Consider the following 16,043-nt stretch of genomic DNA (forward strand, 5'->3'; position numbering starts at 1 on the left):
TTTCATGATCTGGATATTGTACTGTAATGTGAGTGAATGGTACCCTGGAGTATCTCTGTACTATCTTTGCAACTTACTGTAAAGAAAAAATTATTTCAAAATAAAAAGTTATTAAATGAAAAAACTGCATAGAACTATATGTGCCTGTACACAAATGAGGGCACATAGAACTGGTGAAGAAGTAGATTGTATGATGTTAGTTTCCTAATTTTGATAGTGTACAATAGGTGTGCAAAGTATTACCTGGGCGGGGGGGGGGGGGGGAAACTGGGTGATAGGTACACAGGACTACCTGGGACGTGTTTTAACAACATCGTATGAATTTATAATTACTTCAACATTAAAAAAATAAGGTTAACGGAAAGTACAGAGACAAAATATGCACGTGCTTGTGTGTGCTTACACATGTACATGTGCGTACACACACACAAACATACCTGAAAAATTGGAAAACAGTCTTGTGTAGGAAGAAAATCTGTTTTTGAGCAGCCACTGCTGTGTTTCCTGGGTGGTGGCTGAAGGCTGAAGTTGCTATTAACAAAGAAAATGAATATAAATAGAAGGAACTATTCAAACCTACAAAAACATAATCCAGGCCTCTAGCATGTTATAAATAACATTGAAACACAGAAATCCTCCAAATTTGAGGTAAAAGAACACCCAAGAAGAGCATCAAGTCTGACTACTCAGTGACCCAACCACTGGCTTAAGCCTCTGTCAGAGCCTTAAAAATACAGGCCCCCCAAAGCATCTGATAGTATGAGGAACAAGACACTTACTTCACTAGAGGTTTGTGAAACTCCATCTCCCTGATGATTTGGGGAAGAAGAATTGCTGGGGAAAAGGGAGAGGGAAGGAAAAGATAGTTATTATTATTTATATGTTTATATAAAATCAAAATATTAAACTAGATAAACTTAAAAATACACATAAATTTGCTGTAAACTACAACAGCAGTTTGGCTCAGTGGATAGACTATCGGCCTGCGGACTGAGGGTCCCGGGTTCGATTCCGGTTAAGGTCACATGCCCAGGTTGTGGGCTTGATCCCCAGTGGGGGGCATGCAGGAGGAAGCCGATCGATGGTTCTCTCTCATGGATGTTTCTATCTCTCTCTCCCTCTCCCTTCCTCTCTGAAAAAAAAAAAAAAAAAAAAAAAAAAAAAGGAATGTTGGCACAATTGGTAAGGGGTGAATATGATGAGATTAAGACAGAAGACTTTTTTTTTTTAAATATATTTTTATTGATTTTTTTACGGAGAGGAAGAGAGAGGGATAGAGAGTTAGAAACATCAATGAGAGAGAAACATCGATCAGCTGCCTACTGCACACCGCTACTGGGGATGTGCCCGCAACCAAGGTACATGCCCTTGACCGGAATCAAACCTGGGACTCTTTAGTCCACAGGCCGACGCTCTATCCACTGAACCAAACCAGTTAGAGCAAGACTTTCTTAATTTGTGCCTTTTCTTTCTCCATCTGTGATAGTAAAAGAATCTAGTTCTATGAAACAAAAGGGTTCCAATTATCTCCAAGTGAACAGGAAAATGAAGGACACTCATTCATTTTAGTTGGGGGGGGAGGAAAGGGGGAGGTGAGAAATCAAGAAAGATAAACAATTGAAAGTAGCTGCAAAAAATCTTTAAGAAAACAATGAGCTATAAAGGAGTGGTATGATAATTCTAAATCAAAATGATATCCCTTTTAATACATTTATCCATTATTAGAGGGCAGAATTCAAGAGAACAAAGAAACAATCGCATACCACTATCCTTTTGTTTCTAAGGTAAAACAAAAATGAGAGCCAACTGCACAGCGGATGTGACCACCTCGCTGGCTCTGACTCCTTTCTTAGCACTCATACGGAAGTTTTACTTAGGTTGTTATGTTGATTGTTCAGCATCCTCCTCTACCCACTAGAACTTAAGCTTCTCAGAGAGGGATTTGTCTGTCATTTAAATGTCACAGCACCCGGAACAGTGCTGGGCGCACAGTGGGCTCTCAGAAATAGCCAGTTAACTAGTGAGTACATGAATTCACAGCTTATCTCTAATATCATAATCGTTTTCTAAGATGATTCAGGCTGAACTTGACCGAAAGAAGAGCCCCCTACATGGCAACATGCCGGTCTCCTGGTCTCTTCCCCGGTCTCTGAGCCCAAGATTGTTTTTCTATTCTTAAAGCACAATAACTTAAAAGGCTGCCTCATCAGCTTTTCCATCTCAGAGGAAAAGCATGTTTCTGTCCCCTCAAAATCACATAATGAATCTTACCCACAGTATGACAGATAGTATTAGGAGGTGAGGCCTAAACCTGCTATCAACAGGGAAGTTCTGATCTGATCTGTCACTATTCCTTCAGCCAATCCCTAAGAATGCAACGTCCTAGAAACCAAGATGGCAGCATAGGTAAGCACCTAAACTGCTGCCTCGCACAACAATTTCAAAACTACAACTAAAAGACAGAATGGACACCATCCAGAACCACAGGAAGGCTGGCTGAGTGAAAATTCTACAACTAGAAGGAAAGAAAGCCCCCGACCACACTGAACCCCAGTTCTGACTGCACTGAACCCCAGTTCCAGGCGAGCCCCTGGGGACCCACGCTCTTACGGGGGGAATCTGGACACTTGGGCGGAGACTCGGGAGCCGAGCAAGGCAGAGGTCTGAAGGTGCGTGCGTGCTCACAAGGGCAAGGCTGACGGGAAGCCAAGACTGTCTGCTCCACCCTGAGACTCCACCCCATCCAAGCTGAGCACAGAGGCTATTGCAATTTGGTAAGTCTAATCCTATAAGGCTGTCTCCAGCACCAAACTTCTCCGCGCGTAGACACAGCTGATCCTTACAGCCAACTGGCCTGGAGGTCAATTCCTCCCAGTGATACCAACAACAATCAAGACTTAATTACAACAAGGCTGTACACACAGTCCACAAAGGGGTGCACCAAGAGTGTCCACCTCAGGTTAACTGGGGAGGCAGACCCACTGGGCCATATAGGAAACCTAGCACACAAATCTACCCTACCAACTCAGGGAAGCAGTGAAAATGCGGCATCAAAGAAACAGATCACAAACAAAAGAAATGGAGGAAAACAAACGACTGGATATAGAATTCAAAACCACGGTTATAAGGCTTTTCAAGAATATCCTAGAAAAGGCCGATAAATATAGCGAGACCCTCGAAGATATGAGAAAGGACCAACTAGAAATTAAACATACACTGACTGAAATAAAAAATATTATACAGAGACCCAAAAACAGACTAGAGGAACACAAGAATCAAGTCAAAGAATTGAAATACAAAGAAGCAAAAAACACTCAACCGAAAAAGCAAAAAGCAAAAAAAAAATCCAAAAAGTTGAAGATAGTATAAGAAGACTCTGGGACAAGTTCAAGCGTACCAACATCAGAATTATGGGGGTGCCAGAAGAAGAGAGAGAGCAAGATACTGAAAACCTATTTGAAGAAATAATGACTGAAAACTTCCCCCACCTGGTCAAAGAAATAGACTTACAAGTCCAGGAAGCCCACAGAACCCCAAACAAAAGGAACCCAAAGAGGACCACACCAAGACACATCATAATTAAAATGCCAAGAGCAAAAGACAAAGAGAGAATATTAAAAGCAGCAAGAGAAAAACAGTTAATTACCTACAAGGGAGCACCCATACGACTGTCAGCTGATTTCTCAACAGAAACTATGCAGGCCAGACGGGAGTGGCAAGAAATTTTCAATGTGATGAATAGCAAGAACCTACAACCAAGATTACTCTACCCAGCAAAGCTATCATTCAGAATTGAAGGGCAGATAAAGAGCTTCACAGATAAGAAAAAGCTAAAGGAGTTCATCACCACCAAACCAGTATTATATGAAATGCTGAAAGGTATTCTTAAAGAAGAGGAAGAAGAAAAAAGTAAAGATAAAAATTATGAACAACAAATACATATCTATCATCAAGTGAACCTAAAAATCAAGTGAATTAAAAACCTGAGGAACAGAATAATCTGGTGAATATAATAGAATCAGGGGCATAGAAAGGGAGTGGACTGATAATTCTCAGGGGGGAAGGGGTATGGGGGGTTCAGGAAGAGACTGGACAAAAATCATACACCTATGGATGAGGACAGTGTGGGGGGAGGTAAGGGCAGAGGGTGGGGTGTGAACCGGGTGGAGGGGAGCTATGGGGGGAAAAAGGAGAAACAACTGTAATAATCTGAATAAAGATTTAAAAAAAAAAAAAAAAAAGAATGCAACATCCTGTGAGGCGCCACTGCGGCACTTCGAGAGGCCTGAGACAGCTCCTGCTCCCACCTGCTGCTCACTAGACTCTGATTTGCATACCAAGGCCAAAGAGTAGAACAAAGTCCACCATTCCCCATTTCTAAAGCCACTTAAGTTTTTTAAGGGTAAAGAGTTATTAAAAAAAAAAAAAAAGTGGCTGAAACCGGTTTGGCTCAGTGGATAGAGTGTCGGCCTGCGGACTAAAGGGTCCTGGGTTCGATTCCGGTCAAGGGCATGTACCTTGGCTGCGGGCACATCCCCAGTGGGGGGTGTGCAGGAGGCAGCTGATCGATGTTTCTCTCTCATCAATGTTTCTAGCTTACTATCCCTCTCCCTTCCTCTCTGTAAAAATATCAATAAAAAATATATTTTAAAAAAAAGTGTATCTATTAGGAGGAGAAGAAATGGAGCAGAGAAATAACCCTGTGTAGTATGGTGAGCATTAAATTAAAGACAAATGTACTTCATAATGATTGCAATCTTAACAATATTGATTCATAGTTTCACCTTAAAATCTCATTGTTCTTTCTCTGTCCATGAACCTCAATAATGTTCTTTTTATCTCATAAAGAATATATCTTGAAATGCTCCCCTTCTACAACTTCCATAGTTTGTGAGTGTGTGAGGCAAGGTGAGGAAAGGTACAGGTGAGGAAAGATGATTTTCCCCTGAAATCAAGGGGGCTATTTCCCATGACCACATACTTCAGATAAACGAATGGAAAGGTAGCTGTAAATTGAGAGAAAGGGAAACAGGAGCATGAGCATCAGTCAGCTTCAGGCACACGAGGACACAAAGCAGATACCTGTCTGGGACGCTGCAGGTGCTCTGCTGTGGGGAGGTGAAAGTGGGCGCTGTGGAGGGGCTGTTATTCACATAGGCTGTGGGGGCATCGGGCCACGGAGAACACTAAGGATAGAAACAAAAATAAATTAATAATATGCTTTTAAAGGATGTGGAAGAATACTTTGTATTTCATAACCTAGTCTGGCCAAACAAGATGATAAAACACAAGACACCTGACACTCATCAAGCAACAGCATGGGAACATGTCACATTTTCTTCTAGGTGGCAAGGAAAATGTTTACCTGCTGTGTGTCGAGACACTGATTAATTTTAGAGAAGCCCAGAAGTGATGATAGCAGCAAAACGTCATCAAGACATTTTAAATGTATATTTATATACAATTTGCTTTCAAGAACTTTTTACCTCCCTCTTTATCAATTCTCCAAAAGGTGCTTATCAAGGTTTAAGAATAGCAGAGGCAAGAAAGGATTCATAAGCAACATCTGACAACACACGGTGACCAAGACAGTGTCTGTCCTACCTAGTGCTCCTTCTGCCCTCACCGGTACCCACTTGCTTCCTTCTTTTCTCTAAGATTAATAATCCCCAAGTAAGCTGAGACCATTCCAGTGCCAAAATACACCTGTGTATGGTACTCCCTATACCTACCTATCCACAAGTGTTTATTTCTGGCATTTTCTGGACAAGGCATGGTGAACTAAAGGATTTTTCAGCTCTAGACACAATTCTGACCAAAGATAGAGCACAGCTACAAAGACACACTGATGTCAAAAGCATGCTGACAGGCCAGCATGGTGTCAAGTAAAAGTCTTCGAGCCTGAGCTATGGAGGGAATCCAATCACTCACCCCACATAGTCTTCCTAAAACAATCTGCTTGAGGATGCACCTGGTTTCAAAGGTCCCCTTTCACTCTTCTCCTACTTTTCACAAAAAAGGCTTCGGATCTCACGATGGCTAACCATGGGGTATAAGACTCTTCCAAATCAAAGCAAAAAAAAAACAAAACAAAAAACAAACAAACATTCAAAAATTTAGGGTAGATACTAAGAAAGCACATGACTAAAAATGGGGAGTTGGTGGAGGGTATGAAGAGATAAATGGTTTTAGAAGGAGACTTGACTTGGGGTGGTGAAAACACAATAGTGTACACAGATGATGTGTTGTGGAATTATGCACCTGAAACCTGTATGATTTTGTTAACCAGTGTCACCCTAAGTTCAATAAAAAGGAAAAAAAAATAGTCTGTGAGTTAATATTTCTTTTGCCTCTCAAAAACAAAAAAATTAAAAAAAAAATTCTGTATGTCTGGTAGCTTTCAATTATTTGCTTTCAAAACAATTCTGGAGGATCTACCATCAGCTGACACAGTATTGCAATAATGTACTAGGGTCATATAAAATCCATCACTGGGATATTTGGCAGATAAAAGGAATTTCAAAACTTGAAAGACACTGCCGAAAGAAAAATATCTAAATAAACTTTCTCTTATCTATAAAAAATCTAGAATTAGGTTCTATCCTGAGATGTATTTCCAATAACACTTCTATTTTTATATTTAAAAAATTCTCATCAAAATCTGTATGGCCCTGCCTGGTTTGGCTCAGTGGTTTCAGTGCCATCCCAGGTATCGAAGGGTCTTGGATTAGATTCCTAGTTGGGGCACATTCAGAAGTCAACTGATCAATGTTTCTTACGTCAAGATTTCTCTCTCTCTCTAGAATCAATGAAAAAAAAACACGCATATCCTCAGATGAGAATTAAAAAATAGTGATTTCTATGATTTCTTGTTTTGATAAGTTGGTACCAATAATAAAGCTTAAATTTTTTAACTGACTAAAGAGCCTATGGTCACAGGACATTTTAAAAATTAAATTTCAATATATATAGTTGATAAAGAAGTTATTAGGGTGATAATTAAAACATTTTCAGGCATAATAGTATGTCCTAACACGGTAAAACTATTTAAGGGGAATGGAAGAGAAAACAGATCAAGAAGGAAGAGCAGAGTAAAGTTTCATGAACTTTTAAAATGAACAATGGTGGGTGTCAAATTGCTATGGTAGTGGAATCTACAGAATACACTTCAAAAAGCAATGTAATAGGTTTATCTTAAATTTTAAATGCAAATACTCATTAGGTCAGAAAATGGTCTCCTTTTGCAATGATTTAAATGTATGATGGAAACTTTCATATGTCAACATAAAAATGTGGAAGGGAGTATATTTTTCTTAAAACTCTTGAGTATGGAAGAGTCATGACCACTAGTGTGAAGGAGCTAGGGGCAGCACTCTGGGGCAGAAAGGAAGTCTCTCCAATGGTTACAAGAGCTTAAAGCAACTGACAGCCGTCAGAAGCATCGATACAAGGAAAATAAAACAGAAACCCCGAATCTTATTATTTACAACTGCCCATCATGTATTCTTCAAAAATGGGGAAAATGATACTACTATCAACTTCCAAAAAAAGGAATTTACTGACTGGACAGCATTGCTAAGCATATTGCATAGCATACCAATTTCTCCATAAACTTGACACAACAAGGCCATTCTTTTACTTTCCACCTTACAAAGTAGTTACCTCCTCAGCTTATACAGTTTGAGGAACCTAAGAGCTTGTGAGCCAACTGACAGATCAAATAACTATGGGTGTGCCCTGCTTATAGCCATCTCCACTACCCAGAAGATTTTCCTGCTACACCATCCTCCTCAGATACTAAATACCACCATTAGCAAGGGTAAGAGCAAAGTAATATAAACCTTTTAATGTCAAGCCTCCCAAAATCTGCCTTGTAATTTTTGCCAGCTGTCTACCGAGGAAATGAAGCCATCAAAAGTTTCAGGTTAGTATGGCAGCGCAGCGACAGCGACACCAAATTGCCTGAAACTTCATAAACATATCTATTTTCACTTACACATCTAGACTCTTAGCAGTAGCGAAGTAGGGCTGTTAATAGCTGACATCTAAAATTTGCCCAATAAATAAGAGACTCGATTCACTCAACAGTAGAAAACTAGTGTTCAATGAAAGCTGGTTCTATGGGGAAGCCTCTACTTTTAAAAAAGAATGGATTCCAAGTTCTAAAATGGCCACCAAGCACCAAGACCTGCCTGCCTGTGTTTCATAGATTTCTCTAGCAGTCTCAACCCAGGAGGGTAAAGGCTACCAAGGGATATTTTCAGAGTTTCTTCTACCTGGTCATTCTGCCCTGTCTTTAAAAGTAAGCGAAGGTGCAGGGCCTGTGTTCCTGACGGCAACCTGTAATCCATTACCTGGCCTGGACCCTTACAGTCACGGCTCTGGTGCACTGGGAACAGAGTCCCTCCTCAGGTAGACTAGAAAATGATGACCCACCTGAGACTGCAGAAATTGGCAGCCCTGATTTGAGCCAATAAAATACAGCTCAGAGGCAAAGAGACACTAAGAAAGGGTTTTGTTGTGCAGTAGCTCTTAGGAACCAACCACAGTGCCTCTATTCCACGTGGGACCATTTCCCACAGCACCTTTTAACTTTAACAGATGAGTCTGGATATCCCTCTCTACCGACAGCCACCTGCAACTATCCAAGACTAAGAAAAATGTTGCCTTCCTCTGTAGGCACTTGAAACAATGAAATGCTGCAGACTTTCTTTTTAAAACAGGTACCCTGCTTTTTTTAAAACAAGTTTCCAGCAGGAGCTCTAACCACCCTTAGGAATATCTTAACCAAAGATGCAGCCCGGGCAGCAAGCAACATACACAAGGAAGATGTGAAATCCCAGGCTCCCAGGCCAATGAACTGCTGACGTTTTGCATACTTTAGACTTGAGTCATTAATAATTTAAAAATAATTCTACCGTCTTCAGATTAGCTCTGGGCTCGAATAGATTTAATTTATTATGAGAACCCATTCCTTTTAATTAGTGAAGTAGTTTCTAAAAGTGCAAAGTGATTCGAGTTACCAGTATTTCCCCTCAAAAATTTAAGAACCACTTGTGATTCTTCAGCTGGGAAATCAGAAAAGGCTAAAAACAAAATCGGATGGAGTATATAGTTGTCCCATACAACCTTTGACCGGCATAAAAAAAACCCAGTTAAAATGCAACAAATGTACTCCCCATCCTTTCAGATTAGTCACTTACAGTTTTATTGTACAGAGAAGCATTTAAAACATTTTCAGTCAATGCTTTTAACTTGGAAATGATGTTCTAGTGATTGTGCTTGTGACTTTTTGTAGTCTACAAATAATTAGACACATGTTTAAGAGTGAAAAATTCCATTTTTGTCACCTTGATAGGATGAACACTGTAATGATAAATAGTGTAGCCATTAATACAGCTATATAAGAAAAGGTTTAATAATGCTCTGTGTTTGCATTTACTGTGGATATATAGCTGATTTAGACTGTTAGATGGAGAGTTGTGTCATAAAGGAAGAATTTGCTATACTCAAGCAGAGAAAGCTCATATTCAACCAAAAATCCCCTGGCTGTATGTTGGGGGGATCCGGATCTGAGTATAGCAAGGTGCACTGCTCTGGCCTGAAGCACAAGTTCATGATGCAATGCAAGTTCACGGTGCAGTGCAAGTTCACAATGCATTGCTGAGAGGAACACTGATGCAGTCAAGGCCATTTTCCTACCAGTGCTGCCAAACAGGCTTTTAAAAGCACAGACAGACACACATTCTTACACTACATGCAGGGAAATGTGACACAAAGTATTGCATATGTTAATGTCAAGCTTGCTGCCATCATTTCTCTAAATATCCATGACATTTTCTTATCAGTTACACACATGAGGAAGCAAAACCCTTTAAAATTAAACAAAAATGCTAACTATTTTACTAAAGAATGTATTTTCCAATAATTTCAGTGCTCTTAAAGGAAGTGTGTGTGCCGAGGAGGGAGGGAGAGAAAGGGAAGGAGACAGGGAGGGAACACATTTCTGAGTGTCGTTTTTCCCTCTAAAACCACCCAATAAGGTCAACTTTGTTTTAAAGTGTTAGATTTAGGAAATTTTCCTCAGCGAGGAACAAACAGAAAGCAGAAGTCTAAACAAAAGCAAATTAAATCAAGACAAGGACATCAAAAACAAATTTGGCTTTACTTTTCCGTGGAAGTAGGTCCTATATCTAACACTGCACAAGGTTTCCTGCACAATGAAAGGAGAAGAAGTCCCTTACACTGCCTCGCTTTGCCAGAGAATCACCGTAGTCTGCTGGCAAAGTCCGCTTGCTGGACTTTTTCTGCTCATGTTCAACTGCATCTTCAATTATAGGCTCAAGCCTCATCTGGACAAACACCAAAGATTGGGATCAATGTCTTTTCATTATACAAAGAAAGATCCAATACCCTGTTTTATGTCTCTGCAGTCCAATTAAACAATTGCATGATTAGCAGGATTCAAAGTTAAAGAAAATGCAAAACCCCAGCAGTGACAAAAATCAAACTTTCTAGGCCCCGGTTTAATCTCTTGCCAACTTCAAGATTTTTAAGGTCTGTTTCTGAGACCTGATTGGGATTTCAGCATCTTCATTCAAGATCCCACCCAGGAAACTAATCCATTAAAATCCCAGAATTTAAATAATATATTTCCCCCACAAATTTCACAAAGAATATATGTCAAACTACCCCCCAACCTTCCCCAATCCCTTCTTGGCAAAACTCATCCTTATAAATAGTGCCAATATGCAAACCTCTGCTTCTCTCCAGACACCAAAATGCTGCTCTGCATTACCTCTGTGAGGATTGTGGTATCATAGGATGGCTGATACTTTTCTTTTTCGTGAGCAGTTCTCTTCTCCATCTTCTCTCTGTCAGTTTTTTGCTTCCGGTCTGCACCTTTAGGCTAAAAAATAGAGTAGATTATTTTGTCCGTCAGGTTACAAACAACTTTATAAGCAAAATTGGGCCTTAATTACTGAAAGCCTGGTTTCCGTCTCTTACCTTAAAAACTTTGATTTGGCAGCTAGCTGAGTGTAGATGATCTGTATATTCTCCATTTTCATTCTGCTTAAAGGTGTCAACCTGGATCCTAAAAGGCACTCCCTTTTCACCTCCATGCTTCCGTGGAGTAAATTCTGTGCTGATGCAGTGTACCTGGACAATTGGAGATGTATTCAAAGTACCATCCACTGGTTTGTCTCTCTGGATGTCCTGTCACCGCTATAAATGTAAGTTCCTTTAAAACAAACTTCCACATCTTAGCCAGGTATCTGTTATGAATTTCTCTGATTGTTTTTAATATATGGTTTTCCTTTCACAAAGCCAGCTGGGCCTTTCTGAACTTTCTGGGAATGAGCTCTTCTTCCCCATTCCAATGCCTCTCCTCTGAGGAAGGACATGCTCTGATCATGGGTATAACAGTACAGTACAGAGGCTTCCTGCCTACTTCCCATACCTCCACTCCAGACCGTATACTGTTCTCAGACCCAGCTAAGCCTTGCACGTGGCTCAATCCACGGCAACCTTGAGCTCATCATTCAGAGCTTCCACTATTGCCCTCTACTTCAAAATACCCTAACTCTACCCATTCAATCATCTTACTGTTATTCCAACCTCCATCAACTTGGAATACTTTTGCCTGGGGAACTTCCACATCCCAGAAAGCCCACCACTTGTCCTACCTGTATCCATCTAAACTCTTCTGTCAACCCTTCCAAGGATCCTAAGGGCATCTTCCATCACTCTGTACCCTCACCATGGAGACAGCTTTAGGATACTTCACAGGATCAGTAAACAGATTTTTGTAATTTCAGACTGATACACATCCTGTCTTCTAGTGACTCTCAAAGTCAAAACTGATCTCTGCAGGATATTGTGCATAACCTGAGATTTAAGGCCAGCTCCTATATCACTTTCATTCACTGTATATCTAGTTATCCTGTTAGACAAACAGTGTGAGAAAATATTCAACAAATACGAACCATGTTCCTAGTGACTACTAATTGTTGGGATATAGTATTTGCCAGACCACAAAAATTCAAAATACCAAAGATTCTTTACTGTTCACAAAAACCACAGTCTACATAGGTTGGTCAGCAATTAAGCAGTATGTTTTTTCTACGTAAGATTACCTACTCAGTATTTTTAATCTTTCCACTTACAAATATGAATATCCTGGATATTAGAATACCATGGGTTTTACTATATATATTTTATATATATTTATATTTTAAAATTCATCTCTTAAAAATACAAACTGAGTACTTATGGTTGACATGAAATACCTGAGAGTTGCTTTCAAGTATTTCATCAGTAACTTAAAAAGGGGAAACTACTCATAACTGTTGAAGGAAGGTGATGAGTACACAGAGAATTCATTCTTATTATTCTCTTACTTTTGTGGTTTAAAAATTTCAGTATTAGAATGCTGCTAACAGAATCTTAAAACAGTACACTTTTTTTTTCAGTCACATCCTTTTATATGGCAGCTTTGGTTCCAGAGAAATGCATCTTATGAAAAATGCAAGTTTTGATTACTGTTACTACCAGTGGTAAAAGTAACACTGAAATAATGCTTCACACATCAGCTTGCCTTCACATGTGTTAGTCTGTAATAACAGATTTAGTATATTAACTCCAATTTAAGTATATTGTGTATTTTTAAAAAGACACTGCCAGATAGTTTACAAATAAGCTTTTAAAGAAATTTATATCATGCATCAAGAACTCAACCTCAAAAAAAAAAAAAAAAAAAAAGGGAATTCAACCTCATCTATGACCTTCTAAATGACGAGGCTAGTATATGTCTAGTAAAGTAAAAAATCCAAACCTGAATGAAAGCAGATGTGCGTTTTGCAGGGTCCCACAGAAATTCAACCGCATTTAACTGGCTTGGATTTGTCCTTGTGTCAATTATTCCCACAGACATTGGAATATCTGTATTTTAAAAAGAAGTTACATAGAAACTCATCTACTAAGAATAATTTAAAAGCTTACAGCTTACTTTAATTATGTTTTAGTGAAAATGTTATACCTCTATGCTGCACTTTGTTTTTCCATGTTCTCTGTGGTCAACCATTTCAACATCAAAACCCACCTAATGAGTATCAGACTTTCTCCCACCATGGTTCCTATTTCATTTTAATCAGAATATGATGGATAGTACCCAAAGGAGAACTAAATAAATGGTTTCCAACTCATAATATTACTGGCTCAGGGTCTTTCAGTTTCAACAAAACTCTACAGTTGGTCTTCACACAACATGGGTGGGAACTGCACAGATCCACTTATGTGCAGAGTTTTTCAATAAATACTGTAAGTGTATTTTTCCTTCCTTTTATGGTTTTCTTAATAAGATTTTCTTTTCTCGCCCTGACCGGTTTGGCTCAGTGGATAGAGCGTCGGCCTGCAGACTGAAGGGTCCCAGGTTCGATTCCGGTCAAGGGCATGTACCTTGGTTACAAGCACATTCCCGGTAGGGGGTGTGCAGGAGGCAGCTGATCGATGTTTCTCTCTTATCGATGTTTCTAACTTTAAAAAAAAAAAAAAAAAATCAATAAAATATATTTAAAAAAAAAGATTTTCTTTTCTCTAGCTTAAGAACTCAATATATAATACACATAACATACAAAATATGTGTTAATCGACTTTATATTATCTGTAAAGCTTCCGATCAACAGCAGGCTATTAATAGTGCCATTTTGAGGGAGTCTAATTATGTGCAAATTTTTCACTGCATGGGGGTCAGCCCGTAACTCCAGCGTTTGTTGTTCAAGGGTCAACATTTTAAACTATAAAACAACTCAAGGCACACAGAATCCACTCACACCAAAACACTCTCCACACAATTATACATGGTACCAACATGGGTATAACTAAAATGCCTTTATATCTCTCTCCATGGTCTTCTAATGGTCACTGTACCTAAATCAAGAAGTCTATCTCCTGGGCGATTCCACTTCCAACCTTCGAGTTGCTGATGCTCTGTATACTGTAGCCGTCTATCATGGAATACGACTCTTATGATGCTCTATGGAATAAGTGGGGGAAATGAGTACTTTTAAACTGTTCCAGCTAAAATGCAGAAGCATTTTCACTTCTTATGCATTCCTATAATAAAGAGCATACAAAAACAAATTCTGCTTTAAACAGTTTGTAAGTTAACTGTTTTGCTCTTGTATACCTGGATTACAGGTACATGTATTTGGTGCAAAGAATTATAATTCAAATGTAAAGATCACAAATAAAATGGTTAATTAGGTATAATTTGTATTTAAAACCTGATATTATGATTCAGAATTAAGACACATGTCCACAAAACTCATGAGCAAGAATTACATTTCTAGGTAGAAAATATTGGATGGACACAGGAATTAATAAAATGAAAAGGTGGTATAAAGACAGAGAAACCCAGGCACAATGATAAAACTGCTAAAGTAACAGTTAATAACTGTCTGTAAAAAGATAGTCATCTGGGGGAAAGAGGAGACATCTGCACCCACCCTGAGAACTTACAGGCAAAATTCACTCTCAACTATTTTACCTGAAAGAGAGTGAAGAAAAACCAAACCAAACCAAACACATCAAGGTAACTTTATCCAAACACTCAAGTTCCTAAGGAAAGACTTTTAACTCCACAAACTCTAGGCCAAGTCCCTGTTCTCCACCTACCATCCCTTCTTCACCTTCCACAGGTTTGGGGAGCCAGCTTCTATTTCATTCCAGGGGCCAGGATTAAAGAGGTCATCAAAACACAATGCCAAATTTGTACTAATTAGCACTAATTAGTGCTTCTGACACATGTATAAATAATTTTCTCAGACTATGCTGCAATAAGATCATATTTTCTTTTTTTAAATACATATTTTTATTGATTTCAGAGAGAAAGGGAGAGGAAGGGGGAAAGAGGGACGGGGGGGGGGGGGGGGAGGAGGGGAGAGGGAGAGAGAGAAAAAAAGAGAGACATTAATGATGAGAGAGAATCATTGATCGGCTGCCTCCTGCACACCCCCACTGGGGATCGAGCCCACAACCTGGGCATGTGCCCTGACTGGGAATCGAACTGTGACCTCCAAGGATCATAGGTCGACACTCAACCACCAAGCCACATGCCGGGCAAGATAATCATATTTTCATAGGCTCTGCTAGTTTGAATAGGAAATAATTTGTTAGCAATACATATAAATACTACTTTAGTGCATCTGCCTTCCCCATCCCACAAATAATGTCCAAAATGTAGCTGATAAAGTTTATTTTGTTTTTAATATTGTTATTTTCAATCCTCACCAGAGGGTATTTTCTCTTATTTTATTTTTTTCTGTATTGATTAAGGTATTACATATGTGTCCTTATCCTCCCATTGCCCCCCCACACCCCCACTCATGCCCTCACCCCCCTGGTGTCTCTGTCCATTGGTTAGGCTTATATGCATGCATACAAGTCCTTTGGTTGATCCAGAGGTTATTATTTTCCATTGATTTTCAGACACAGTAGAAGGAAGGGGTGGGGGGAGGGAGAGAGACATCGATATGAGAGAGACACATCAATTGGTTGCCTCTTGCACACACCCTGACCAGGGGTGGGGAGCAAAACTGCAACTGAGGTACATGCCCTTGACCAGGAATCGAACCTGTGACCCTTCGGTCCGTGGGCTGATGCTCTAATCACTGAGCAAAGCTGGCTATGGCTGGATCCAGTTTAAAGGACCTCAATACAGGACCCATCAAGCCCTATTCATTTTATTAAAATTAATTTTTATAATTAAAACATTTTACACCCTTTACACTGACTTTGTTTTTAAAAGTCAACATCTCAGAGTCATCAAATTTAATTTAACTTTCACAGTCACAGGAGAGTTCACCCATATCTTCTCTTAAAATATTACTAGGTTGAGCCCTAACCAGTTTGGCTCAGTGGATAGAATGTCGGCCTGCAGACTGAAGGGTCCCAGGTTCGATTCCGGAAAAATATGTATTTTACTGATTTTTCACAGAGAGTAAAGGAGAGGGATAGAGAATTAGAAACATCAATGAGAGAGA

The 16,043-nt window shown here is 39.5% G+C and overlaps 2 protein-coding genes across 11 annotated transcripts in view; one reads left to right on the top strand and one right to left on the bottom strand.

Moving 5' to 3' along the window:
- The window catches only part of FBXL2 (F-box and leucine rich repeat protein 2), a 79,589-nt gene that overhangs the window by 55,279 nt on the left and 8,267 nt on the right, over positions 1-16,043 (top strand). The window contains exon 16 of the transcript XR_013960802.1: positions 11,081-11,234. The gene's annotated coding sequence lies outside the window, so the exon portion shown is untranslated. The remainder of the gene's footprint in view (positions 1-11,080; positions 11,235-16,043) is intronic.
- Positions 1-16,043, bottom strand: part of UBP1 (upstream binding protein 1) — a 50,370-nt gene that overhangs the window by 12,599 nt on the left and 21,728 nt on the right. For 8 of the 10 annotated variants that reach the window (XR_013960799.1, XR_013960800.1, XR_013960801.1 and 5 more), the window contains 8 exons: positions 13,930-14,035; positions 12,836-12,942; positions 11,008-11,160; positions 10,799-10,909; positions 10,245-10,352; positions 5,083-5,186; positions 780-834; positions 438-531 (listed from right to left, as the gene is read on the bottom strand). Coding sequence is in view for 7 of the 10 variants with exons in the window: in XM_080672075.1 (XP_080528201.1) it covers positions 438-531; positions 780-834; positions 5,083-5,186; positions 10,245-10,352; positions 10,799-10,909; positions 11,008-11,160; positions 12,836-12,942; positions 13,930-14,035 (838 nt within the window). In the remaining 3 variants the exon portion in view is untranslated. The remainder of the gene's footprint in view (positions 1-437; positions 532-779; positions 835-5,082; positions 5,187-10,244; positions 10,353-10,798; positions 10,910-11,007; positions 11,161-12,835; positions 12,943-13,929; positions 14,036-16,043) is intronic. The other 2 variants (XM_080672079.1, XM_080672078.1) reach the window with 1 other exon arrangement.

This window comes from Plecotus auritus (assembly GCF_963455305.1).
Source record: "Plecotus auritus genome assembly, chromosome: 6".
NCBI classification, from domain to species: Eukaryota; Metazoa; Chordata; class Mammalia; order Chiroptera; family Vespertilionidae; genus Plecotus; species Plecotus auritus.